Source organism: Peromyscus maniculatus, chromosome 8 (genome assembly GCF_049852395.1).
Source record: "Peromyscus maniculatus bairdii isolate BWxNUB_F1_BW_parent chromosome 8, HU_Pman_BW_mat_3.1, whole genome shotgun sequence".
NCBI classification, from domain to species: Eukaryota; Metazoa; Chordata; class Mammalia; order Rodentia; family Cricetidae; genus Peromyscus; species Peromyscus maniculatus.
Genome location: NC_134859.1, coordinates 83,076,536 through 83,103,002, shown reverse-complemented (window position 1 = coordinate 83,103,002; position 26,467 = coordinate 83,076,536). Strand labels below are relative to the sequence as shown.

At 49.8% G+C, this 26,467-nt stretch overlaps 1 protein-coding gene and 1 long non-coding RNA gene across 7 annotated transcripts in view; one reads left to right on the top strand and one right to left on the bottom strand.

Moving 5' to 3' along the window:
• The first annotated feature begins 2,398 nt into the window (after positions 1-2,398).
• LOC143267000 (uncharacterized) lies at positions 2,399-6,366 on the top strand. The gene is made up of 2 exons (XR_013041878.1): positions 2,399-2,691; positions 6,105-6,366. It is a non-coding gene; the product is annotated as an uncharacterized LOC143267000 (long non-coding RNA).
• A 5,106-nt stretch (positions 6,367-11,472) lies between these two features.
• The window catches only part of Ttll6 (tubulin tyrosine ligase like 6), a 42,163-nt gene continuing 27,168 nt past the window's right edge, over positions 11,473-26,467 (bottom strand). For 4 of the 6 annotated variants that reach the window (XM_076543218.1, XM_076543219.1, XM_076543217.1 and 1 more), the window contains 3 exons: positions 21,323-21,650; positions 19,154-19,439; positions 11,473-12,047 (listed from right to left, as the gene is read on the bottom strand). In XM_076543218.1, coding sequence (XP_076399333.1) covers positions 19,183-19,439; positions 21,323-21,650 — 585 coding nt within the window. In that variant the 3' untranslated portion in view covers positions 11,473-12,047; positions 19,154-19,182. Of the gene's footprint in view, positions 12,120-19,153; positions 19,440-21,322; positions 21,651-26,467 lie in introns of all 6 variants that reach the window. The other 2 variants (XM_076543221.1, XM_076543220.1) reach the window with 1 other exon arrangement.

The window sequence follows — 26,467 nt, the reverse complement described above, 5'->3', positions numbered from 1 at the left end:
CCATCAGAGAGCTGTGAGTGTCCTCCCGGACTCCAGTTCTCAATGAAGAGAAAAGGCACTCAGGAGCTCTCCACTCACATGTATGTTCTCTGAGGATGGGGTATCTGAGGATGGGGTACATAGGAATGTACAGCAAGAACTGGGCTGGGGTTCCACGAGGCTGAAGTTGGGGTGCAGCAGGAAAGTGAAGGCTGAAGGTATGGCCACTCTAGGAAAGTGTTCTTTCCCAGGCTCTATCGCCAAAGGCAGCCCTGTCCGATCACACTGGGGGTCCTGCCCCTGAGGAGATGGGGCACTGCTTTGGCAAACTGGGGTGGGGCTTTAGGCTTCAGCTCAGCATTCCTTTTAATTTCAGGGAATCTTCGGAAGACAAAATGCTTTGTTTTTCCTCTCCTGGGCAGAAAAAAAGACCACAGATGTTTAGAGGAAAGATGGAGAGACAATTCTGGCCTTGCAGAATCCCTCGGTACCGAGCTGGGTTTACCAGGCAAGAAGAGGTGCCAGGAGCTCACTGGGTTGGCTAGACAGGCTGGCAAGCTCCAGGGGTCCCGCTTGCCCAGGGTTCCACTGGCACACCTTATGTGGGTGCTAGGGATCTGCAACCAGGTCCTCAGCTTGCATCCACCCAGGACCCATGATTATAACTTTTATAAAGGTCTCTCCAGGGAGTGGCCCCCCCCCCAGGGTGAGAGTGCCAATTTATAACCAAGATGACATTCAACTTTCTGGTTTGGTTATCGAGCTAAGTTCTTTCAAATGGGAAAATGTTGTGATCTAGCCAAGTAACTGTTGGAATGAATATAAATTAGTCCAAACAGCTTGCATTAATATAAACTTCATATTTGAGACAACTCAGAGTAAAGGGATTGCTGCATAAACCTAGCAAGCTCAGTTAGATCCTCAAGACCCACGTGGTTGAAGGAAAAGCACATCCTCTGACCACCATATGGGCACTGTGGCATGCAGGAACCCATATAAATAAATAAGTGGGTTTTTTAAAAAATCTTTTATTAAGGTATTTATTTATTGGTTTTTTGAAACAAAGTTTTTCTGTGTAACTTTGGCTACCCTGAAACTCTCTCTGTAGACCAGGCTGGCCTCAAACTCAGAGATCCACCTGCCTCTGTCTCCCAAGTGCTGGGATTAAAGGCATGTTCCAACATCGCTTAAAAACAAATTTTTAACTGGTTGTGGTGGCTCACTCCTTTAATCTCAGCACTCTGGAGGCAGAGACAGGAGGATCTCTGGGTTCCAGGCCAGCCTGGACTACATAATGAGTTTCAGGACAACCAGTGCATTACAGTGCATTACCTGTCTCAAACAAAACAAAAACAAAAACAAAAACAGAACAACAAAACAAAAAACTAAACACCACCACCAACAAAATATCAAACTTTTAAAACTGGGGGGGGGGGGAAGCACATACCTGTGCTACGACCATCTGCCCTGTCTAGAAAAGGAGGTGGCCTTTCTAAGGGGGAAGAGTTCATCTTCCCACCCTAGGAATCCACCTGCTCCTTCTTGTGGATGCTGCCGCCCCACGGTCCACCCCTATCTCTCTGGGCAGAACCTGTCTTCAGGGGTCTCTACAGAAGCCTTCTCCCTTTTCCATGAAAGGGCCAGGGAGTGGGAGCTTGGGAAGGGGCTACCTGAGGGTAGAGTGGTGTGCAGGGGTGAGGGCAGTTTGGTTGCTTGCAGCAAAGAGCTGAAAGGAAAGACTAGCTTCCTTTCTTTTTAAAATGTTTGTTTTCCTTTATTTGAATTGAATGCATGTGTGGGGGGTGGCGTGTGTGTGTGTGTGGGGGGGGTGGTGGTACCTGAGTGCAAATGCCCTTGAAGACTTGAAGATAGTGTCAGATAGATCCCTTGGAGTCGGGGCTACTGGGGCTTGTGAGCCGCAGCATGTGGGTGCTGAGAATAGAACTCCCGCCCTCTGGAAGAGCAGCAAATGCTCGTACCCTCTGAGACATCTCTGGAGCCCCAAAACCAGCTTTCTGACGGCATCTTCCTCCGTCCTGACTAGTGGTCTTTGAACCTGAGGCCTTGACCAATATGGATTTTGTCTACACAGCAGTAGACCATGAGAAATCGTGATCGTGTGTCTTAGTTGTGCACAAGGTCAAAAGAAAGAAAGAAAGAAAGAAAGAAAGAAAGAAAGAAAGAAAGAAAGAAAGAAAGAAAGAAATACACGAAATCGAAAATGGAATTTGGGTGTTCATTCTGAGTGGACAGCCCAATCCCCTACCGGACCCGACTCAGGGATGGGCTGAGAAGGCTTTTAAGCTCATTTTCTGAAAATCATTGTTGACATTCTCTGACATCAATTTCCCCTTTCTCTCTTTTAGTTTTTACTGTTTCCTGGAGCTCTCTCTCCTGAGGCTGCATCCACGTGGGCAAAGCCTGTTGTGACGGGGAGAGGAGGGCGAGAGGGGACGTGGATGACAGAGAAAGTTTATTCCCAGACCGGAGCCCGAGGTGCTGTGCTGGGAGGCCGGCAGACTGGGGAGGTAGACACATCCCGTTCGGTCCCCTCGGCCCAGGGGTCGGAGAAAGGACAGGCAGAGCAGCCTAGAAAGGCAAAGAAATTAACGATGTTTGGCCGTCTGGGGGCTTATCAGCGCCGCTGGGGTCAGGCGGCGGCCGAGGCGACGCGCGCGGAGGCAGACGCCTGCCGGGGTTGGGGCTGTACAGGTGAGGAGGGGCTGCCCTGCCACCCCCACTGACCCCGTGGGCGACAGTCCTGAGACTTGGGTCTGGGGATGTGTCTTTTTGGAGCTCGCAGGTGAAAGGAAAGGGAAGAGGTGGCTGGTGAATGATTAACACTTTCCGGGTCCTGAAGATGGGGGAGGGTGCCCTGCAAAACAATACAGGAAGCCGGGCCGAGTCTCCCCTTGCCTCCATCCGCAAGTTCACTTCTAAACAACCCTGAAGTGCCGGGTCTCGCCTACGACAGCTAGTTCTCCGGATTCCTTCTGCCCCGGGCTCCTCCTCAGAGTGAAAGAGACCTGGCTCAGGTTGGGAGGGCAGAAGGGATGGGTGAGGGAACTCTCTTCTCTTGGGGGCAGGGAATGCTCTAGGCAGGTTCACGCGGAAAGAGAACTAACTGTGGGGTGGAGTACATTCTGGGACACCTCTCCTATCAAGTCCGAGCCTTAGTCCTGGGCACCGGGTGACGGGGCCTCAGTGGGGTATGAGGAAAGTTCAGGATCCCCCTGGAGGCTCGTTAGCGGGCCGCCTTTGGGAGGAAAGGCCTGTGGTTGTAAGCTCGCTGAGTGGGGAGAGGGGCGAGCACAGGACATTTCTTGGCCCAGCAGGGTGGGGTTTCCAGACCTCCGTCCCCAGTCTCCACCGCAGAGCTGGGTGCAGGCTGGGCTCGGGTGTCTCCCAGCCGAGAATCAGGCTTGTGACCTCAGCCATCCGGGCCTCTCTCTACAGGGTAAACATCCTCTAGACTTCGGAAACTGGTGGGACAAGAAAGTCCAGGGGGGTGCCAAGGAGAAGGAGGGAAGGAAAGATCTGGGTTCTAAGGAGGAGGAGAACTAGAAGTTCTCTATATTCTCAGTGGCCTTTCATGCAGACGGAAGCAGAAAATAGAGCTGTCGGGTGGGTGGTTGTCTGTCCCCAGCTACAGAATGGTTCACAGGAACCTCACAAATTAGACAAAGAACAGTGAGGAGGTCCAGCGGATGAGAGAAGCAGGAAGGGAAGATTCCCGGTGTCATTTCTTGAGAATCACCCCCAAGAGCTTCTGTGGAGGACTAAGGACAGGAATGGTCAGCTTTCCCGGGAACAAGAGTGGGCACCCTGACTCTTAGAAAGGGACTCAGGAAATTCAGAGGTAAAGGGTGGCTGTGGCTGTTCCCAGTGGTGGAGAAGGTGGAGGTCGGAACAACTCCATTTCCTCTCCCTGGTCCAGCATCAGGAAGAAGCTGTGAGGCCAAACCAGGCCCATCATGGAGCTCGCTTGCTTCTTGCCCAGTTTCAGGCCCCAGCAAGCATCTCATCTCCCTCGCCATAACTTCTTTTGTACGCACAATTTCAGTGTCCATGCGGGACGCAAGTCATTTAGTTCGGTGAGGTGCTTAGCACACAGCCCAGCCCAGAACTTACTGACTCAAAAAAAGCACGCCGCGTGTCTCAGCTTTCTCCCTGACTTTGCCAAGGTTCGACTGCATGGGATCCCCAGAAGCCAAGGCGGCTTGCTCGCCACCGAATTCCAAACAAGGGGCAGGCAAGAATGAAAGGGGAGCGATTGGAGGGGCTGAGAAGACTCCTTTCCACACGGCCCCTGAGCCAAAGAAAAGGAGCGAGCGGGCTGCATTCGCTTTGCGATGCTGTTCCGGCTGTAGCTCTGCACGTCGGACGAAAGGTTCAGCTGCTTTGAGCTGCAGCGGACTGAAGCCAGGCGCAGGGAAGGGGCAGAAACCCGCCAGCCAGCAGCCTGGCTTCAAGACCCTCAGTAACCCTGCAGATGAAAAATTCAAAGGAGCAACGTGGAAGAAAACTCGGGCCTTTCTGAGTTTGGGTCATCAGAAGATCTCCCTTGGAGCTCTCGGTTGGTTTGGTTGGGAAATTTTCTACTCTGTAAAATCAGAGTAACTGTGTGAAGACTCCAATGGGAGCCATGGCAGAGGTGAGGTGACCGCGCTGGAGCTGGAACGTGCAGCCTGTTCCCCTGAGTGAAAAACAACTCTGTGCGTGCAGGGCAATTCAAACGACCCATTTGCGTTTGCGGGGCAGGTCCCAGTGGGGCCTGGAGTCACGGTCAAATCCATTCTTGCCGCCGCCGCCGCACACTGGTTTATTCCTGTGCGGTATCCCCCGGTTCATTAGGCGCTTGTAGGGCACAGGGCTTGAAGGCGAGCGTTGAGGAGATCAATTCGTGCTCTGGGAGGCTTTGCTAGGGCAAAGCAAGCAGAGACGAGAGAGGAAACGGTTTGGCAACAGTTTGGATCCGTCCCAGCCCTGAGTATTTCCCTTCGAAACTAAGCTCTCTTTCCCGTCTGGGGAGGATCCTCCTCCCACCCCGCTGGGGCGAAGGCCTGGCTTTGCTGGGAGCCGTCTAGGGCTGCGCTCGCTACGCTGGGCGTTGGGAGCGGAGTCAGAGGCCCGCCAGGGACTCCGCAGGCTGCTGATAGCGTTGAGAAACAGCTGCTGCCCAGATCTAGGCCCTGCGTGGTCGCTGGCAGCAGCAATCTAGGCTTAGGTGAGGACGAAGCGGTGCGGTAAAAATCACAACCGAGGAAAGTCGTCTGAAGGAGCCTTCCCTTGGCAATCCTTCCCTAACAGGACGTCCAGCCCCTCACAGGCCTCCCTCTCCTGAACAGGGACCGCAGCAAACTACCCCCAATGCTCCCCTACAGAGATGGGAAAAAGAGACCCTATCCAACCACAAATCCACCCACACAGTCCTCGGTCCAGGGCTTCTTATGAGAAGGCCATTTTCTGGCCATTTCTCTAGAAGCAAATAATCAGAAAATCTAAGAAAACGAAGACCCAGAAGGAACAATACCTTTTCTTTATATATATATATAGATTTATTTTATGTGCACTGGTGTTTTGCCTGCATGTATACCTGTGTGAGGGTGTCAGATCCCCTAGAACTGGAGTTATAGACAGTTGTGAGCTGCCGTGTGGGTACTGGAAATTGAACCTGGGTCCTTTGAAGAGCAGCCAGTGCTCTTAACCACCGCCCCATCTCTCCAGCCCTGACACCTCTCCTTTCTGTGGGAAGCAGCCGCTCACTAGATATGAATCTAGCCACTGTGCTTCTCTCCAAGAAACCGACATTTCCAACCAGGCAACTTTTCGTAGGTACATTGGACCCCAGGGACGTCAAAGGGGCTGCAGGCCACGAGGGACCCACTCAGACTCTGCCCAAACAGAATCAAATGACGTCTCAAGCTCCACTGGTCATGATTCAGATCTTTCACGTTTAAATGCAGGAAAATACTGCAGAAATATGCAAATAAACATAGGAAAGCATATTTTTCCTCCCCAGGATTCTGTTTGTGTTGATGGGTGTGGGAGACAAAATGGGGTATCAATTGGCTGCTTGCTGTAAAAAGCTACGTAACTGCTCCCTTTGTATGTTTACTTCTCAGCTACTAAATGGGAAGAGAGAAAAAAGGAATGCAAGCTGCCTCTTAGAATGTGGGGGCTCTGTCTGAAGGGACTATGAGAACTGACATGAAATCTGGAGTGGAGAGATGGGTGGAGTGAGGGAGAAATGAACTGCAATGCACCCCCTGAGTCAGAAGCCTGACTGAAGACCTGGCTCTGTGATCTTGCTGGCCTCAGCCTCAGTTTCCACCTCTATAGCATGGGAAGAATAAAAAGCTCCCAGGATGGCTGGGAAGGGCACAAGTGTTGTGGATATCGCTCCGTATGCTGTGAATGTGTGTTGCTCTGATTTGGTTGATAAATAAAATGCTGATTGGCCAGTAGCCAGACAGGAAGTATAGTATAGGCGAGATAAGCAGAGAGGAGAATTCTGGGAAGAGGAAGGCTGAGTCAGGAGTCACCAACAGATACAGAGAAAGCAAGATATGAAGGCAGAACTGAGAAAAGGTACCAAGCCACGTGGCTAAACATGAACAAGAATTATGGGTTAATTTAAGTGTAAGAGCTAGTCAATAGTTAGCCTGAGCTAATGGCCGAGCAGTTTTAATACAAGCCTCTGTGTGTTTACTTGGATCCAAGCAGCTGCAGGACTGATGGGTGAGTGAGATTTGTCCTGACCACGGGCCATGGGGGCCAAACAGGACTAAAAAATTTCAGCTACACACCAGGCAATCTGAACCACTTTTATATTCAGTAGCCTTTCTTCCATCTGGAGTTCAACCAAAAGTAGGGTATGGGAATCTAGCTTGGGCCCGAGGCCCTGGGGAACGGTGCAGGCAAGCATCCCTGTGGCTACTGGGTGTTCTGACATGTGAGCTTAGCTGGTTCATTCTCTTCCTCTGCCACATCCAAGGGGAAATGAGAGCCCGTTGCAGCAAGCCTGTCTCGGCCCCTGTTTGCTTTGGCCACGTTGTAATGGTCTTGCTGGCTTTGCCAACAGGATTCTGGTGTTTGCTATGCCGCTGGCCTGGCTGCTGGGGCAGCTGGTGCTCTGCTCCTGATAATCATGCTACCTAACACTAGCTCCAGGAGAGTGAAATCTGTCTCCAGGTTGCTGCCCATTTCCTGGTGCATCTGCCCCTTTCTCAGATGGATGGGTCCTATTGGACCATCACCACCCCAAGACTGCTAGGTTTTCAAAAGAAGGGTGCTGTGCCCACAGCCCAGCCTTTAAAATAGCTGCCCCAAAGGCATCAGGAAGCAAGCCAGGAAAAGCCCAAAAAGATGTGGGAAGGCTTTGCTTTACATCATGTCTTTATATTTTTCTGGGGGCAGGAGTCAATATTGGAGGCATATTGAGGGGCAAGGAGGCAAGAGAGACTCCCACAGAAGGCTGCGCTGGACCAGTCAGAACGCGTGTTTTTGTAGCAGGGTGGCGAAGCATGATTAGCAGGTGCCTGACCAGATGGGAAGAACTTGTACTCACAGTAATAATAATCTCATCCCCTCCCGCTCCAAGGCCACTCCTAGAGGCTCTAGCCACCTCCAGAGCACACAGTGTGCTCACAAGAGATAGGAAATACCCTCCACATGACACACTGCCTCTGGCTTTCCCAGGCTGCTAGTTAATAATGGGAGAGTCATGGCTGGAGAAAGCAAAATAATTGAAAGCGATGCTTAGTAAATTGCAGCTTCAAGGTCTTCATTGCCTTCCCAACAATTTACAAAAGCCATTTTATTGCTTTTTTAGATTCCTCGAGTTGAAATACCACTGTGTGCTGTAATTAAGTTAAGTACATGGCAGCTGTAAAGACAAGGGTTGTGAAATGATTACATTTGGCTCGGGTAATCATCCAGCTTGGGTGGGAGGGGGCCTGGAACAGCCGCCAGGCTGCCTGGCTTATACTCCCTACCAGGGTGGAGGGAAAAATGGAATCAGCACTCAGCCTTTTAAGGTTAACAAGAGCCACCCAGCCTGAAGTGACTAGGGCCCATCCAGGGCTGGAGGGAGCCAAATGATTCCTAAAACTGGTCATGCATCAGAACCCTCCGGGAAGGTTTATTGTTGATGAGCTGGGAATGAGCCCAGGGCTCCACTCATACCAAGGACCCACAACTCCCATAGAGCAATATTTAACGTGTGTGTGTTATGTGTGTTAGTGTTATACATGTGTGTGTATGTTAGTGTTATACATGTGAGTTCATGGCCGATCAGCTCATGTGTGTGTGTGTGTGTGTGTGTGTGTGTGTGTGTGTGTTATACATGTGAGTTCATGGCTGATCAGCTTGTGTGTGTGTGTTAGGTGTGTGTGTGTGTATGTGTGTGTGTGTGTGTTAGTGTTATACATGTGAGTTCATGGCTGATCAGCTTGTGTGTGTGTGTTAGGTGTGTGTGTGTGTGTGTGTGTGTTATACATGTGAGTTCATGACCTATCAGCTCCTAGGGTCTTCATGACTCTGCCTTCTGAAAGTTGGGCTTATAGAGCAGGCATGCCTGGTTTTTTGTGTGTGTGGATCTGGAGAATTCAAACCCAGGTCCTCATTCTTGTACAGCAAGCACCTTTACCCTCCCATCTCCCCAGCTCCTAGGACAGCTTTTAAAGTTCAAATAAACTTCTCTCTCAACCAAGCTGACTCATTCAGTCCAAGCAGCAATACACATGACCTGTCCAGGTCCTTTTCCATGTGTGACACTGAGGCTTGAACCCAGGGCTCCGTGCATGTTAAGGAGCTGCTCTAACACGGACTCGAGACAACTCCAGCCTTACCCGGAGAATTTTTTACTTTTGTTAGTGTTTTGTGTATGTGTGTATGTGTATGACACACACCATGCCTGAGGACAGAAGAGGTCGCTGGATGTCCTGGAACTCGATTCACAGATGATTGTGAACTGACATATGGGTGCTGGGAACCTAATCCAGCTCTTCTCCAAGATCAGCAAGTCCTCTCAACCATTGAGCACCTCTCAAGCCTCTACACTTGTGTCTGTGTGGGTAGATATGTGAGTCTATATGTATGTGTGAGTATATGTGTGTGGGCATGCATGCCACAGCCATATGTGGCCATCAGAGGACTCCCTACAGGGGTCAGTTGTCTCCTACCAGATGGACTCAGGGGACTGGACTCAGATCGTCAACGGTGCTGGCAAGTGCCTTTTCCACCGAGCCAGCCCTGCAGTCCCCAGGATGGCTAATTTTAACAACTCGGTCTTCAGGGACATCACTTTCGTGCTTGGGTGGACCTTCTCTGTCGGGGTCGCCAGAAGACAGAGACGCATTCAAATGCTTTCTGAAGCAGATGAGGCGCCATGTCCTCCAAGTCACCCTGGCTTTTCTCAGGGGACTTTGCTCCAGTCTTCTCGTCATTTCCTTTCTTTTTCCTTCCATCCACCCCGCTGCTGTGTCAGCTCGCTGACACTCGCCACTTCCTTTTTTGGCAGCTTCTCTGAGGTCCCTCTGCTCCCCCCACCACCACCACTCCCCACAGTCAGTCATCAACCTTTTAGGTCTTGTAAACCCCGTGAAGCTTCCATCACCTTCCTCCTCGGGCCTCTTCCCCTCCAATCCGCCCTTCTCCCAGTACTAGATACATCCTCTAACACTAACTAAAACCTCTCTCCCATTCGAACCCTTCGAAGGTCTCCACTACACTCTGGGTTAACAGTTCCCAGGATAACATTTTAGATCCTTTTCATAATTCGTTGAGCAAACATTTTCGAATTCCTATCGAGTCCTTGTTACTTTGGTTTAAAAGCAAGGAGTAAGGGGCTGGAGAGATGGTTCAGTGGTTAAGAGCACTGGCTGCCCTTCCAGAGGACCTCAGTTAGATTTCTACTACCCATGTGGTGGTTCACAACCATCTGTAAATACAGTTCCAGGGGATTCAAGGCCCCCTTCAGCTGCCACAGGCACTAGGTACACAGACATACATGCAGGCAAAAACAGGGAGTAATCTGGGCGGTGGTGGCGCACGCTTTTAATCCCAGCACTCAGGAGGCAGAGGCAGACGGATCTCTGTGAGTTCAAGGCCTGCCTGGGCTACAGAGTGAGATCCAGGACAGGCTCCAAAGCTACACAAAGAAACCCTGTCTTGAAAAACAACAACAACAAAAGCAAGGAGTCAAACATGTGAAGCATCCTGCAATCCAGGCACACCAACAATTCACTATCGTGAGGGAAGCAGTAATGTGGAAAGGGGTGAAGGGCCCCTGGGGCCCCCAGTGTGGTCTCTCAAACTGCCTTTCCATCTTCATCTCCCAACATTCCTTGCTAATTCAACCAAATCACACTAGACCTTACCTATGTATTATCTTCAGGGCTGTTGTTTTCTCCTAGGCTTCTTTCTATACTGAAGTCCACAACCCATACCCGTTGTTTAAAATCGTCTTTATCCTTTTCTGACACCTTGAATCGACGTGGACTTGGCCACCAGGTGGATGAGATAGTGTTCACTTCTCATCCACAGATACTGGTGCCTAACTCGGGCTCCATCTGTGAACTCACAGCGTTCTATTGCACACTCCACAGGAGCAAGGCGTCCTCTGTCCCCATCTTCCCTCACCCCCATCAGCATTTAGCCGACAGTTCCTTTCCACAGCCTATGGATGGGCGGAGCCAGGAAGACAGCCTGAGGATTTCCTTCTTGCTGGAGACCACAGAGCGTTTCAGCATGCTAGGCAGATCATGCTAAGTAACAGGGATGGCCAAAGAGCAAGATGTCAACACAAGGCTCACTGTCCAGAAATCACTCCACATTTCAAGACGGGGACACAGAGCAGCACACCACGGGCAGAGTCCTTCTGTGTACGGGGCCCTGAGTGACTACACTGAGTCCAGATGTCTGTGTGAAGCTGGCTGTGCCTCTAGAAGCAAGGATGCTGGTACCGAAATGTCTGTTAGGGAAAACAAGCCTGGCTTTATCTTATTAACAGGCTTCAATACCTTGGATAATTCAGGTCTTTTCCTTGGAGAGGACTGTGGGGTTCAATGCTCCGGACATTGCTGAGGTGGGACATCCATTCCCACAAACATTGTGAAGTGGTACTCACCTTTAGACCTCACTTCTACCTTCCCATACTTCCTCTACAAAGACCCCCTCCGTCCCCCAGAATCCAACTCCAGAAGAGCAAAGGAGACAAGGGCCTTACATCCCATTCTGGAATTTCATCACAGCAGGGAATGAGCTGGCAGGCAGGATGAGACGTCATACCTGGAGCCTGGCTACTCTCCTGGGCAGAAGGAGAGGTACCAACTTGCCCCAGACAAGGTCATTTCAGGCTCTTCGATCCTAACAAAAGGGGCAGGGCTTCCTGTGGACCATCCATCCCAAGAAAGTCTCCCAAAGCTCCTGGCATGTTCAATAGATCAGCGAAGGGGAACTACCACCCCTCCTCCCATCGGGACCAGGCTCTTTCCCAGTATTGAGCATGGCAATTATTTTATTAATGTACACATGAGGGAAGACATATAATTTCTGCAGGGCAATGGAAGAACACCTGCAGGCTACGTACTTTCATATTACCTGTCTTTGCCAGCAAGACTGAGGGGGATAGCAGCAGGAGGCAGTCTGGGAACGGAGGTGTCAAGACTCAGAATGCCACCACGCTTAGTCCCAACTCTGCCTCCTCTTTCTTTAGAGAGAAGGGCGGAGGAACACAGGCCAGCAGGTGGAATGAGGCTCTGGACCCCTGGAAATCAGGAGTCCTCCCCTCACTCCTACCTCAAGTTGCTTATCCTGGGTGAGTGTTCTGGATGACAATGGCCATCCTGTGAGGGAGTCAGAGAAGCATCACAGCTGAGACAACTGTCTGAGGGGGCAGCACTGGGTCCCTAGAAGTCCTGGTCCCATATTCCTGCAGCACTGTACTGACGGGGACGGCACGGAAGGCCTCTGTCCTCAAAGGTGCCAGTGAGACGTAGTTATCAGACCAGAATTTCTAGATGAGGAAATGAAGCTTCCAATCCACTCTGTAGACGTTGGAGACACTGTAGGAAGAGACAAACCATTTCCTGGAGTAAGAGGTGGGAAAGGAAAAACGGCAAAGATCCAGTCTGATTCTAGAAAAGACGAAGAAAAAAAAAAGAAGATTATCTCTTGCAAAGGCCTCTGGAATGGTGAAGTTAGCTAGTTCCCCTTTTTTCTCTTTGTGACGCTGTGGACGAAGCAGGGCAAGTGTTCTGCCACTGAGCTACACCCCAGCCCTAAAGTCACCGGCATCGTTTCTACCTAGTGCTTAGGAGAGCCGCATCTGTGGTCACCAGAAATTCATTTTACCTGTATAATTACTACCCTGGTTACCTGCTCCATTCCCACCCAGGACACTTGCTATGGATCAATTAACCCGGGTGCGATGGCTGACTGTGGGTGGTGTACAGGAGGTGGTTAAAAAGCTGTATACCCAATAGGGGCAAGTGTGCACAGGCCCCGCCCTGACCAGGCCCCGCCCCTGACCAGGCCCCACCCTGACCAGGCCCCGCCCCTGACCAGGCCCCACCCCTGACCTGGCCCCGTCCCTGACCAGGCCCCACCCCTGACCAGGCCCCACTCTGACCAGGCCCCGTCCCTGACCAGGCCCCACCCCTGACCAGGCCCCACTCTGACCGGGCCCCGCCCCTGACCAGGCCCCGCCCCTGACCAGGCCCCGCCCCTGACCAGGCCCCACCCCTGACCAGGCCCCCCCCCCCTGCCCGGGCCCCATTCTGACCGGGCCCCGCCCCTGACCAGGCCCCACCCCTGATCAGGCCCCGCCCCTGACCAGGCCCCACTCTGACCAGGCCCCGCCCCTGACCAGGCCCCACCCCTGACCAGGCCCCACTCTGACCAGGCCCCACTCTGACCGGGCCCCGCCCCTGACCAGGCCCCGCCCCTGACCAGGCCCCACCCCTGACCAGGCCCCGCCTCTGCCCAGGCCCCACCCTGACCAGGCCCCACTCTGACCGGGCCCCGCCCCTGACCAGGCCCCGCCCCTGACCAGGCCCCACCCCTGACCAGGCCCCACCCCTGACCTGGCCCCGTCCCTGACCAGGCCCCACCCCTGACCAGGCCCCACCCCTGACCTGGCCCCGTCCCTGACCAGGCCCCACCCCTGACCTGGCCCCGTCCCTGACCAGGCCCCACCCCTGACCAGGCCCCACCCCTGACCTGGCCCCGTCCCTGACCAGGCCCCACCCCTGACCTGGCCCCGTCCCTGACCAGGCCCCACCCCTGACCTGGCCCCGTCCCTGACCAGGCCCCACCCCTGACCGGGCCCCGCCCCTGACCAGGCCCCGCCCCTGACCAGGCCCCACCCCTGGCCAGGCCCCACCCCTGACCTGGCCCCGTCCCTGACCTGGCCCCGTCCCTGACCAGGCCCCACCCCTGACCAGGCCCCACCCCTGACCTGGCCCCGTCCCTGACCAGGCCCCACCCCTGACCTGGCCCCGTCCCTGACCTGGCCCCGTCCCTGACCAGGCCCCACCCCTGACCAGGCCCCACCCCTGACCTGGCCCCGTCCCTGACCTGGCCCCGTCCCTGACCAGGCCCCACCCCTGACCAGGCCCTGCCTTGACCCAGAAGCTGGCCTTCCAATGCAGTGTCCTGTCCCTGGGTAGATCAACCACACTCCTGGCAGGCTCAATGCTCAGGCAGTTGGTCAACGTAAGACAAACTCGGTGTTTTGTGGACTTTCCGTTCCATTTTGCTTTGTTTTTTGTTTCATTTTGCTTTGTTTTTTTGTTTCATTTTGCTTTGTTTTTTGTTTCATTTTGCTTTGTTTTGGCACTTTTTTTTGTCTTACTGGTCTTTTCTCTGTTTTGATTTTCATTTTTGTGAGGATTTTAAAATTGCTGTTTTGTTTTGTTTTTGTTTTTGTTTTCCGAGACAGGGTTTCTTTGTGTATCTTTGCACCTTTCCTGGAACTCGCTTTGGAGACCAGGCTGGCCTCGAACTCACAGAGATTCGCCTGCCTCTGCCTTCCGAGTGCTGGGATTAAAGGCATGCTTTGTTTCTTGTTTGTTTTGTTTTGGAGACAGGGTTTCTCTGCGTAACAGTCCTAGCTGTCCTGGAACTCACTCTGTAGACCAAGCTGGCCTCGAACTCAGGGATCTGCCTGACTCTGCTTCCCGAGCACTGGGATTAAAGGCGTGTTGTTTCTTGTTTCTTGACGTTTTTTGTTTGTTTTTTTAAAGAGAGAAAGAACAAAGTTGGGTGGGGAGAGAGGTTGGGAAGATCTGGGAGGAGTTGAGGGAGGGGAAACATGCTCAAAATATATTGTATGAAAAAATATTTTAATAAAAAATATGGCAGGGCAGTGGTGGCACACGCCTTTAATCCCAGTACTTGGGAGGCAGAGGCAGGCAGATCTCTGAGTTTGAGGCCAGCCTGGTCTACAGAGGTAGTTCTAGGCCAGCCAGGGCTACACAAAGAAACCTTGTCTCGAAAAATCAAAAAGAAAAGAAAAGAAAAGAAGGAAGGAAGGAAGGAAGGAAGGAAGGAAGGAAGGAAGGAAGGAAGAAAGAAAGAAAGAAAGAAAGAAAGAAAGAAAGAAAGAAAGAAAGAAAGAAAGAAAGAAAGAAAGAAAGAAAGAAAGAAAATTACAAAAGAGAAGCTGTGTGCCAAGAGTTGGCTGTCAGGGCACAGGCTTGTAATCCCAGAACTTGAGTAGGGGAGGTAGCAGGATGGGGGAGCTTGAGACTAGTGTGATTTTGCCCAAAACAAATTTTGAAATAATAACACTAATTTTTTTTTAAGAGGCAGAAAGAAGAGGCAGAGGCAGCATGCTTTTGGATAGTAGTTACTTAATTTCTCTGCCTTGGTTTCCCCTTTTGCAAAGGGAACATCTGAGAGGACTGAGAACAGCTTTTATAGCACTAAAAGTAAAGGTGTCTTTGTCTAACCCACAGCAAGAGCATACAACCAAGGTCACCATGGTCACCATCATCGAGACCACCCACCTGGTCAAGCTTTAATCATCCTTTCGACCTTACTCACTGGGTTCTACAACCCCGAGATCAGTGCCATTACACAGATCCACATCTGGCCCCAGTGACCCATCCATTCCTTATATTATGTGCATCCAGAGGAAGAGCCATGAGCCTGTGGTGACTTCTGCAGACAGATGGAAGAACCTTCCAGGACTCCCTTTCTCTCATGGTCAGGACAGGCTTCAAGTTCATAGCAGCGTGGTAAAGGAGAAAAAAATGCTGTATCTGTCCTGAGTCCACCACTTGAGTGAGGCAGGGCAAGCCACTTGACATCCTCAAACCTTGATTTTCTTTACCTACAAATCGTGGCTCAATAACATCTGCCTTACCAACCTCATAATACCGCCACGAGGATTCCAGGAGCTATAGCGTACGTATTTGCCACGTGATGTGGAAAGTAAATTGTTATTATATTTACTGAACCAAGCCTTGATCATGGCCTGTGTGCGACTCCCCCATCCCTCAGCCATCAGTTATCATGAAAAAGCCCTTTCTTCCAGCAGGCCTCTCCATGTTTTAATCACCCTGTATGGTCCGATGACTGTAACTCATCTTTTGTGAACTTGCTTTCTTATTTGTCAGTTATTGTGGTCTGCGTTATCCAGGAACAATTTTTAGAATCCATTATTTGTCCTGAAAGCAGAGGGCCAGATCTGCCATCTGGCCACCCCTCCTAATATTCTCTGAGCCCTCTCAGCCTTTGCTCTCCCGGCCTCCTGAGGAAAGGCCTTCACTGGAGAGTCATTGGTTACACCTCAGTTATGACTCAAGAATAATGATGGAAAAGACATCTGAAAATGGTTGGTATAGCTCTTGGGACTTGGGCATCAGAAATATTTGACTCAAAGCAGAAATGGTAGCTTACACTATAATCTGAAGAAGTGAAAGGCTGAGGCAGGAAGCTCCCAAGAACTAAGCTAGACTGAGGGGAGGAGGGGGGGAGAGGGAGGAGAGGAGGAGAGAAGAAAAAGGAAGGAAGGAAGGAAGGGAGGGAGGGAGGGAGGGAGGGAGGGAGGGAGGGAGGAAGGAAGGAAGGAAGGAAGAGGGAGTAGCGAGGGCCAGCAGCTAAGACCATGTACTAACTACTCTTAGAGAGGACTTGAGTTTGGTTCCCAACACCCACATTGTACATCCGCCCACAGCCGCTTGTAACTCTGGCTCCAGGGCATCAGATACTGTCTTCTGGCTCTGAGGGTACTGCCCTCACGGGCACAAACCCCACACAGATACCCCACATATACACACAGTTAAAAATAAAAATAAGGGACTGAAGAGATGGCTCAGCGGTTATGAGCACCTGCCTCTCTTGCTCTTGATCCGTTCCCAGCGCCCACACGGCAGCTCACAAGCATCTGTAACTCCAGTTCCAGGGGACCCAATGCCCTCTTCTGGCCTCCATGAGCGCCAGACACGCACATGGTGCACATACATAAATGCAGGCAAAACACTTGTACACATTTAAAAAAATACACAAATCCTTACATAGCCCTAGCTGGCCTGGAACCCACAGAGATCCACCTGCCTCTGCCTTCCGAGGGCTGGGGTTAAAGGAGTGCGCCACCACATCTGACTTAAATACATAAATCTTTAAAGAGAATCAAGAGAAACTCTTTAGATAGACAGAAGAGATGCCTAAGGAAGAAGGGCTCTGGTCAATGGTGGCGACAGTTGGTGTTCTCAGGGAATCACGGACCTGTTAGGGGGACCAACAATGCTATGCTCAACCTTTTCTGTGAAGGTGCAAAGTTTGATTCTCTAGTCCATGCAGGAAGGACTTTACCGTCGCTCTCTTCACAGTTTTGTTTGCATTGTTTTTTCTTTTGTTTTCCTTGTTTCTTTTGTTGAGAAAAAGCCGTATCCTAGACTGGCTTAACCTGAGATGATCTGTCTGCCTCAGTCTCAGCAGTGTTGAGCTACCAACCACACTTGGCTATCATGTTGTCCCAGTGTAACCCCCTCCCTCTTGTGTGTGTGTGCGTGTGTGTGTGTGTGTGTGTGTGTGTGTGTGTGTGTGTGTATTGTGGCTTCTGATTTTTATTATTGTTTCTATCATCATTATTGTCTGAGGTACTGGGGGCAGAACTTAGGTCCTCATGCATTATTCTAGGCAAGCGTTCTTCATCAGAGCTGCATCTCCAACCCCTATCCATCCATACTGACAACCTGATTAACTAAAAGTTCTCTTCGGCTAGAAAGATAGCTCCGTGGTTACGAGTGCTCATTGTTTTTCCAGAGGACTGAACTTTGATTTCCAGCATCCACATGGGCATGGAATGGCTCACTACCGCCTATAGCTCCAACCCTAGGGGATGCAATGCCTCTGGCCTTTATGGGCACATGTACTCACATGCACACATCCACATACGAACACATACACATAATTAAAATTAATAAAAGAGACATGAAGAGATGGTTCACCAGTTAAGAGCACTGGCTACCTACTCTTTCAGAGGACCTGAGTTCAGTTCCCAGCACCCATATAGTAGCTCATAACTATCTGTAATTCCCAGTTCCAAAGGATCTGATGCCCTCTTCTGGCCTCCAGGAGTGCTGCATGCACATTGTGCACAGACATACATGCAGACAAAACACCCCTACACATAAAGATTGAAAAAAAATTTAAAGATTTATTTATTTATTATGTATATAGTGTTCTGCCTGCGTGTATGTCTGCTTGCCAGAAGAGGGCGCCAGATCTCATTACAGATGGTTGTGAGCCACCATGTGGGTGCTGGGACTTGAACTCAGGACCTCTGGAAGAGCAGCCAGTGCTCTAAAATGCTGAGCCACCTCTCCAGCCCTAAAAAAACTAAATAATAAAAATGAACTCTTTTTAAAAAAATTTTGGGGCTGGGTGGTGGTGGCACATGTAGCCTGGTCTACAGAGTGAGTTCAAGGATAGCCAAGACTACTCAGAGAAACCCTGTCTCAAAAAAACCAAACAAACAAACAAACAAGCCCCCTCACTGGGCCTGAGTAAAAGCTTTCAGAAGAATCTGTGACTCCCACTTTCTTCTTTTTTTGAGACAGAGTCTCACATAGTCCGGGCTGGTCTCAAAGTCCTTGGACTTCCTGAACTCCCTATCTGTCCTGCCTCCCTGACGCATGAGTCGCAGCTGTAAACTACCAGGCCTGTTTTTCTATGAAACGGGGTTTCACTCTGTAGCCCTGGCTGGGCTGAAACTTGTTATGTAAACCAAGCTGGCTTTGAACTTGTGGTGATCCTCCTGCCTCTTGCTTCCCAAGTGCCAGGATTACAAGTCTACACGACCAACACCTGGCTGCCCAGCTGCGTTTTAAAATTCCTTTTAGAGGGTCTTGCTGCGTCCATCCTCGCTTGCTCATGGAGCTGATCTTTATGCCTCAGCACCGTGAAGTACTTGGAATATAGGCACACGCCACTATCTGTGCTGAGATGCGCATTAAAATTTTTGTTACGTTAATGTGGAGGGCATGTTTGTGGAGGTCAGAGGACAACTGGCAGGAGCCAGTGCCCTCCTTCCACCACCTGGGTCCCAGGGATCGAACTCAGGCCATCGGGCTAGGCAGCAGACCCCTTTCGTCTGCTGGGCCATCTCACGGGCTCTAGAACAGATATTTCACAAACAGCCATGCCTGTGGGCTACGATTCCTCAAGGCCCTTCACAGTGTGAGATGCTGGTAGCCAGGGGGCCAGGTCAGCACATCTGGTAACAGTCTGGTTTCTGTGGCAGGAGTGAGGGTGATGGTGGACCTCTGAGCAGCACCAGTCTCTTCTCATGGGTTTTGGTACATGATCTTCCTTCAGAGGCCCCTAGGCTTTGAAAAAGCACTCCTTATGGTCCCCCTGGCCCTTCCACACAGCGGTACCCACCAGGTCCCTCCACCCTGTCATTCCGTCTCTTCCCTTCTCATCACAGGGCAAGCCTGTGATGACAGTCATGCCAAGTGCACCTCGTGGTGGTGGAGGTGACCCAGCACCATAGAAACAGGCCAAGCAACGGTCACAATGTGAGGACAGTCTCAGCTGCTGACTTACCTACAGGTCTTCATCAATACGTCCACCCTCCTATACACTCAACACCCCAGAAAGATCAAGAGGGGAGCCGACAGTGCACCAACCTATCCAGGGAAGAAGAGCAGGCACCTACCTGAGCTCTCACATCCTTCTGACCAGAGATCAGGCAATGGCAGTGTGCTTCGGGTCCCTTGTAGTACCCGGGTCCCTTGTAGTATCTGGGTCCCTTGTAGGAATAGAATGGTTTCTGCTAGGCCGAGGGTCCAGACGGGCCTGAGTGGCAACTACCAGAAGGTCATTCAGAGGTTCAGTATGGCCGTGAGAACCCTGCAGGAGGAGGACGGAGGAGACATCCATCTCTTTCTTCCTGCCGAAGCCGTGGCTGTGGAGGCAGCAGTCCTTGGACAAGGACGGGTTTTCTGGAAAGGCAAAGTCATTGGCATCATCAGTCAGCACAAACTCCTCACAAAGGCCACCTCCCACGAGGCTCCCACGACCCCAACCTGGCTCGTGGTTTTGGAATAAAATATTGGGGAGTTGCTGGCAGGACAGGAACTTCCGTTTACAGCCAGCCGTTGCTCTTTCTTTCGCGCAGTTTCTGTGGCCCAAGATTGGCCCAGACGATGGGTCTCGTGTGAACAAGAGCTGGGAAAGTTGAATATCAGCCAGCATTCTAGTAACTCTTTTGCTCAATGGGGATAGAGACTCTTTAAGCACATGGGCCATGTCTCCATCATGAGACAGAGAGAAGAGTCTAACCCTTCTCTTGATCTGGGAATCCCAAAATCTGGGGCTTCTTTCAACTGGTTCTTCTCTAATGCTTTATAGTTTGAATTTTCTTGTCATAGTTAGTTTTGTGATTTTTTTTGGTAATTATTTTTATTTATTTATTTTTTGTGTATATGGTGTTTTGCCTATGTGTCTGTCTGTGCATCACATGTGTGCCTGATGCCCATGGGGACCAGAAGAGGGCATCAGGTTCCCTGGAACTGGAGTTATAGACAGCTGTGAGCAGCCATGTGGGTGCTGGGAATCGAACCCGGGTCAAGAGCAGCAGTGTCTTAACTGCTCCGTCATCTCTCCAACCTTTAGTTTTGTAATTAAAATTTTTATTATTATTGTGTATGTGTGCATATGTGTGGGTCGGTGTACCACAACACACATGTGGAGGTCAGAGAACAATTTTGTGGAGTCAGTTCTTTCCACTCACCTTCACATAGGTTCCAGTGATCAACTTCAGGCCAGCAGGGTCAAGGGCAAACGCCCTTTTATCTGCTGAGCCATCTTACCAGCCTTGTTCATTTTTATTTATCTTTTAAAAAATTTTAATGCTGGGCAGTGGTGGCAGAGGCCTTTAATCTCAGCACTAGGGAGGCAGAGGTAGGAGGATCTCTGTGAGTTTGGGGCCAGCCTGGTCTATAGAGCGAGTTCCAGGACAGCCAAGGCTACACAGAGAAACTCTGTCCCAAAGAAGAAAATATTTGTTGGGACTAGAGAGATAAGCCAACATTTAAGACATTGGTTGCTCTTCCAGAGGACCCGGGTTCAAATCCCAGCACCCGTACAGTGGCTTGCAGCTGTCTCTCATACCTATCCCAGGGAATCCAACTCCCTTTTCTGGTCCCCAAGGGCATCTGGCACAAACATGGTATGCAGGTATATATGTAGACAAAACACCCATACATGTAAAATCAATAAAGAAAATTATTTAAAATAAACCTAATTGTTTTTATGATGTGTATGTGCCTACACATCTATATGTCAACCACATGGGTACTGATGCACACGGAGGCCAGAAGAGGGTTTTGGCTATCCTGGTGCTGGAGTTACACAGTTGTGAGTTGTCCAATATGGGTGCTGGCCCTTATTCATCTGCTTGAGAAAGTGCCTTGTTGTGTCACTCAGGCTAGCTGCAAACTCATGATCCTCTTGTCTCAACCTCCTGATTGCTGAGTTTCAGGCATGTGCCACCAGACCCGGCCCCAGTGCTAAGAGTTTGGATGTTGAATGTCCCCCAGAGGCCCGAAGTTAAGGTTTTGTCACCTGAAGTTCCTGAGAGAAAATGGAACCTGCGGTGGCTGGCCATGAAGTGAGTTTCGTTCACCATAGCCTCCCCGCCACGGCTGTGCAGACGCTCTCACGTCCAGAAAGCAATAGGTCTGCCTCGTCACCAACTCAACTCTGAAAGCCATGAGCCTAAAAAAACCCTATTCTCTCTAGAAGTTAACGACGTGAGTCATTTTGTCACAGTGATAGAAAGCTGACCGTCATGCTTAAGCTTGCGGCCCACTCCAGCACTCACGTGACTTGGGAGCCGGAAACAAGTAGCGTTTCTTCTTCATCTGAACCTTCTGCATGATCTCTGACATCAGATGCTGCCTCCTCACTTCATTCTTTAGCAAGGTCCACTTCTGGTCCAAACTCTTGGGTTTGGAAGACGTGGGAAGTTTGGATCTTTTCTCCTGGGTCAGCTTGTGGAAGATCTGCTGCTGCTTGTACTTATAGAGCATCTGGACACTCTCAGGGCTGCTGCAGTCAGGGCTGCTGGTTAGGCTCAGGCTTGCCAGGGATTCGAGAGAGGTGGAGAGCCGGGATGTAGGTTCTGGGGACGTTTCTACAGATGTTAAGGGCTGAAAGAGAAAACAGCCTGGAATGAGATTGCAGGAGGCAGAGGGCTCCCTTCTAGCTCCTCTAGAAAGAGACAGCAGAAAGGGTCAGAGTGGTGAGTTAAGAGCTACCCTCAGGGGCTGGAGAGGCAGCCCAGTGGTTAAGAGCACTGGCTGCTCCAGGTCCAGAAGATCTAATGACCTCTTCTGGTCTCTGTGCATAGCTGACTCACACGGTGCACATGCAAACAAGCACATACACATATGCATACAATTTTTAAAAATTAATCTTAAAAAAAAGTTGACTCTGGGCAGGGTGTGGTGGCAGATGCCTTTAATCCCAGCACTCAGGAGGCAGAGGCAGGTGGATCTCTGTGAGTTCGAGGCCAGCTTAGTCTTCAGAACGAGATCCAAGACAGGCACCAAAACTACACAGAGGAAACTCTGTCTCAAAAAACCAAAAATCAAAAACAAAAAAACAAAACAGAAAGTTGGCTCTAGGATGTCTCAAACATTATTCCATTAGCATACAATATCTCCATAATTTATTTATTTTTATTATATGTACATTGGTGTTTTGCCTAGATGTATGCCTATGTGAGGGAGTCAGATCCCCTGGAACAAGAGTTACAGAAAGCTGTGAGCTGCCTGTGGGTGCTGGGAATTGAACTCAGGTCCTCTGGAAGAGCAGTCAGTGCTCTTAACCACTGAGCCATCTTTCCAGCCCCCTGCAGAGCCATCTTAACAGCTCTCAAAGGTGCTTGGTTACCGCAGCCAGAGCTGAGGAAAGAACCATTATCAGAGGCATGGTTTGCAGAGCGATTCCACCTGCAGGTCAGCTTTCCGCTCTCCTCATTGTTGCCTTCCTGAGAGATTCTGAGTTTGACGAAGTCTTGCTTGTCTAACGTTGTTTTTGCCACTGTACCCCACAATCTCTGCCAAACCCAACGTCATGGAGCCCCATTCTTTCTCTCTGTCTGCCTCTAGGTTTAAGCGATTTGAGTATAAATTTTTTGTTGTTGCTTTTGAGACAGGGTCTCACTATATAGCCCTGTCTCGCCTAGAACTCACTCTATAGACCAGGCTGGCCTTGAATCCACAGAGATCCACCTGCCTCTGGCTCCCAAGTGCTGGGATTAAAGACATCCACCACCACACCCGGTTTAAAGTTTTCTAAAAATCAAAACTAGACACTGGACAGCTGAATATCCTCTCAGGTATTTCACTGCTGCTGTTTCTTCAGCTTGGTTCTGTAGTGGGAAAAGACTTGTAAACGCAGTTGTCACTTGGTGTCTAATGAGGACTGGTCCAGGGACACTCACTCCATCCCAAGGACACCAAAACCCAAGGACCATCAAGTCTGTTATATAAAATGAATGTAGTGCTCATGCGTCACCTACACATTTCAGCCAAATAGTCCTTCGTCGTCATTGTGGGGTTTTTTGTTGTTTGAGACAAAGTCTTGTGGATCTCAGGCTGAGCGGTATGTAGCCAAGGATGCCTTTGAATCACCGATCTCCCTGTCTCCACCTTTCTAATACTGGGATGACAGGTGTGTGCCACCACACCTGCCTCTCATACAATTTATTTAATCACCTCTAGACAGATTTAATGTCTAATACAATGGAAATGAATAGCTGTCACTCTGTACTGTTTAGGGAATGACGTCAAGGGGAAAAGTCTGCATGCTGATGTGGGCCTGGCGGCGCACACCTATACTCAGTAAGAGCATCCAGGACACAGAGGCAGGAGGCGCCCCGAGGGAGAGGCCAGCCAGAGCCAAGCAAAACCCTGCCTCAAAAACAAATGCCGAGGGAGGGAGGGAAAGAGGGGGGGAGAGAGAGAGGAGAGAGAGAGAGAGAGAGAGAGAGAGAGAGAGAGAGAGAGAGAGAGAGAGAGAGAGAGAGAGATTGTAGCCCTGGATGTCCCAGAACTAGCTCTGTAGACTAGGTAGACCAGGCTGGCCTCAAACTCTGCCTGCCTCTGGAGTGCTGTGATTAAAGGTGTGTGCTACCACCGCCTGGCTTGTTTTTATTTTATTTTTTTAAAGATTTACTTATTATGTATACAGTATGTATGCCTGCAGGCCAGAAGAGGGCACCAGATCTCATTACAGATGGTTGGGAGCCACCATGTGGTTGCTGGGAATTGAACTCAGGACCTCTGGAAGAGCAGCCAGTGCTCTTAACCGCTGAGCCATCTCTCCAAACCCTTGTTTTGTTTTTAAAAAGCTTGTGTTTGTAATCTTCACAGGAGACACAGACAGAAGGATTCTGGAGCATGTGGGCCAGCTAGCCTAGTCTACTTGGTGAGTTCCAAGCCAATAAGAGTTCCTGTTCCAAATAAACAAGGTGGATGGCACCTGCTGAGTGACACTCAAGGTTGTTATCTGGAGTGCACACTCACAGTCACAGTCACACACACACACACACACACACACACACACACACGTGCATACGCATTTAAAAAATAAAGTCTATATGTTTGGTAACGATGTAACTTTTTTGAAACTTTTTTTTGATCTGCTGATCATTGAAACTGTGGATGTAGAACCGATGAACATGGATGGAGGACTATATAAAGATTACATACTTACATACTTGTTCTGTATTGTGGATATTTATACACACACACACACACATATTCTTTTGGTTTTTGAGACAGGGTCTCTATGGGTAGCCCTGGCAGCTCTGGAACTTGCTCTGTAGGCCAGGCTGGCCTCAAATTCAGAAATCTGTTCTCTTCTTTTTTTTTTTTTTTTGGTTTTTCGAGACAGGGTTTCTCTGTAGCTTTGGAGCCTATCCTGGACTAGCTCTGTAGACCAGGCTTGCCTCGAGCTCACAGAGATCCACCTGCCTCTGCCTCCCGAGTGCTGGGATTACAGGCGTGCACCACCACCGCCTGGCAAAATATTTATTTATTTATTATGTATGCAGTGTTCTGCCTGTATGTATGCCTGCATACCAGAAGAGGGCACCAGAGCTTTTTTTTGTGCCCCCCCCCCCCCCGGAACTGAGGACTGAACCCAGGGCCTCTACCACTGAGTTAAATCCCCAACCCTCACTTCTGTCTTTTGAGCACTGGAATTATAGGCATGTGCCACCACCACCTGGCTGTATATTGATGGGGGAATGTCTTTCTGTACACTGCGAATATGCGTTGCTCTGATTGGTTGATAAATAAAGATGTTTGGCCTATGGCAAGGCAGCTTAGAAGCAGGCAGGAAATTAAAAGAGAGAGACAAGAAGTGAGACACGTCTTTTCCTGGCAGCATTGATTTACTTCAAAGAGAAATATGGGCACTGAAGACATTCCATATGGAGTTTATCTTCTTGGCAAAAAGAGCCATTTGGGCAAGAAACTGTTCTTGCCTGGACTGTTTGATAAAATGTTGTGTCGACTGGACATGCAGGATCCATGGAAAGGTGACCACTGAACTTTACAAGGTGAGATGGTCCTTCAGGTTCCTGCTTTGCAGAGGAAACTGCCAGGTATTCTACAGGACACAGAGAGAAGCAGCTGAGAGACTCTAGGCCTGTAGGCTGAAAAATGGATGCCCCAACATTGCAGAAGAACTTTGGGTGACTGTCCAGACAGCCAACTGTCTCTGTCATTCTAGATTTTTGGAAGTTGCTTACAATGCTCTTCCTGTTTACTTAGGTAGTATTATATCCTTCTGAGGTCTTTGATGTAGTTGAAGACTAGATAGTTATAATTATGGTTTTCCTTGGTTATGATAAGAGATAAGGTAGATATGAAACTTTAGACTCACAAATATAGGATAGATGATAGAATATTTTCTTTAATTTTACAAAATACAAATAGACTAGATATTGTAACTGTAATTCTTGTTTGATAACTTTTGTTATATGTAATTTTAATAGGCTAAAGTTAAAACTTTCCTTTTGTTTAGACAGAAAAGGGGAAGTGATGGGGAATGTCTTTCTGTACACTTCGAATATGTGTTCCTCTGATTGGTTGATTAAAAAAAAAAGCTGTTAGGCCTATGGCAAGGCAGCTTAGAGGCCAGCAGGAAATTCAAAGAGAGAGACAGGAAGAAGGTGGGGGTGGGGGTGGGGATGCCAGCGAGCTGCACAAGGAGCAACATGCAATGGGATGCAGGAAAAGCCACGGAACATGTGGTGATACATAGACTAATAGTGATGGCTAATTTAAGATATAAAAACTAGCTAGCAAAAGGTTTGAGCCATGGCTATGCAGTTATAACTAATATAAGCCTCTGTGTGTTTACTTGGGTCTGAGCAGCTGTGGGACTGGTGGGTGAGAGAGATTTATCCTGACCAAATGCCAGGCAGGACACAGGAAAACATTCAGCAGATATATATATATATATATATATATATATATATGGATAGACTGGGGCCTGGAGAGATGACTCAGCAGTTAAGAGCACTGGCTGCTTTTGCAGAAGACCCAGGTTCAGTTCCCAGCACCCACATGGCGGCTCACAACTTCCTGTAACTCCAGTTCCAGGGGATCTATTGCTCTCTTCTGACCTGCTGGCGCTATATTCAAGCGGTGCAAATGCATACATTCAGGCACACACACATACACAAAAAATAAAATAAGCATTTAAGACGAAACAGATTGGCCCTCAGTTCTGGAGCTTGAGCAACCCTCCTGCTTCAGCCGCCTTCTGGAGAGCTGGGACTCCAGACTCACTTCCCCTCGCCCAGCTCATAAAACTAAGTGTATCGGTAGGTGTGGCGGCACACGCCTTTAATCCTAGCACTTAGGAGGCAGAGACAGGTGGTTCTCTAGAATTTTCGACCAGCCTGGTCTACAAAAGGAGTTCCAGGCCAGCCAGGGCTACATAGCGA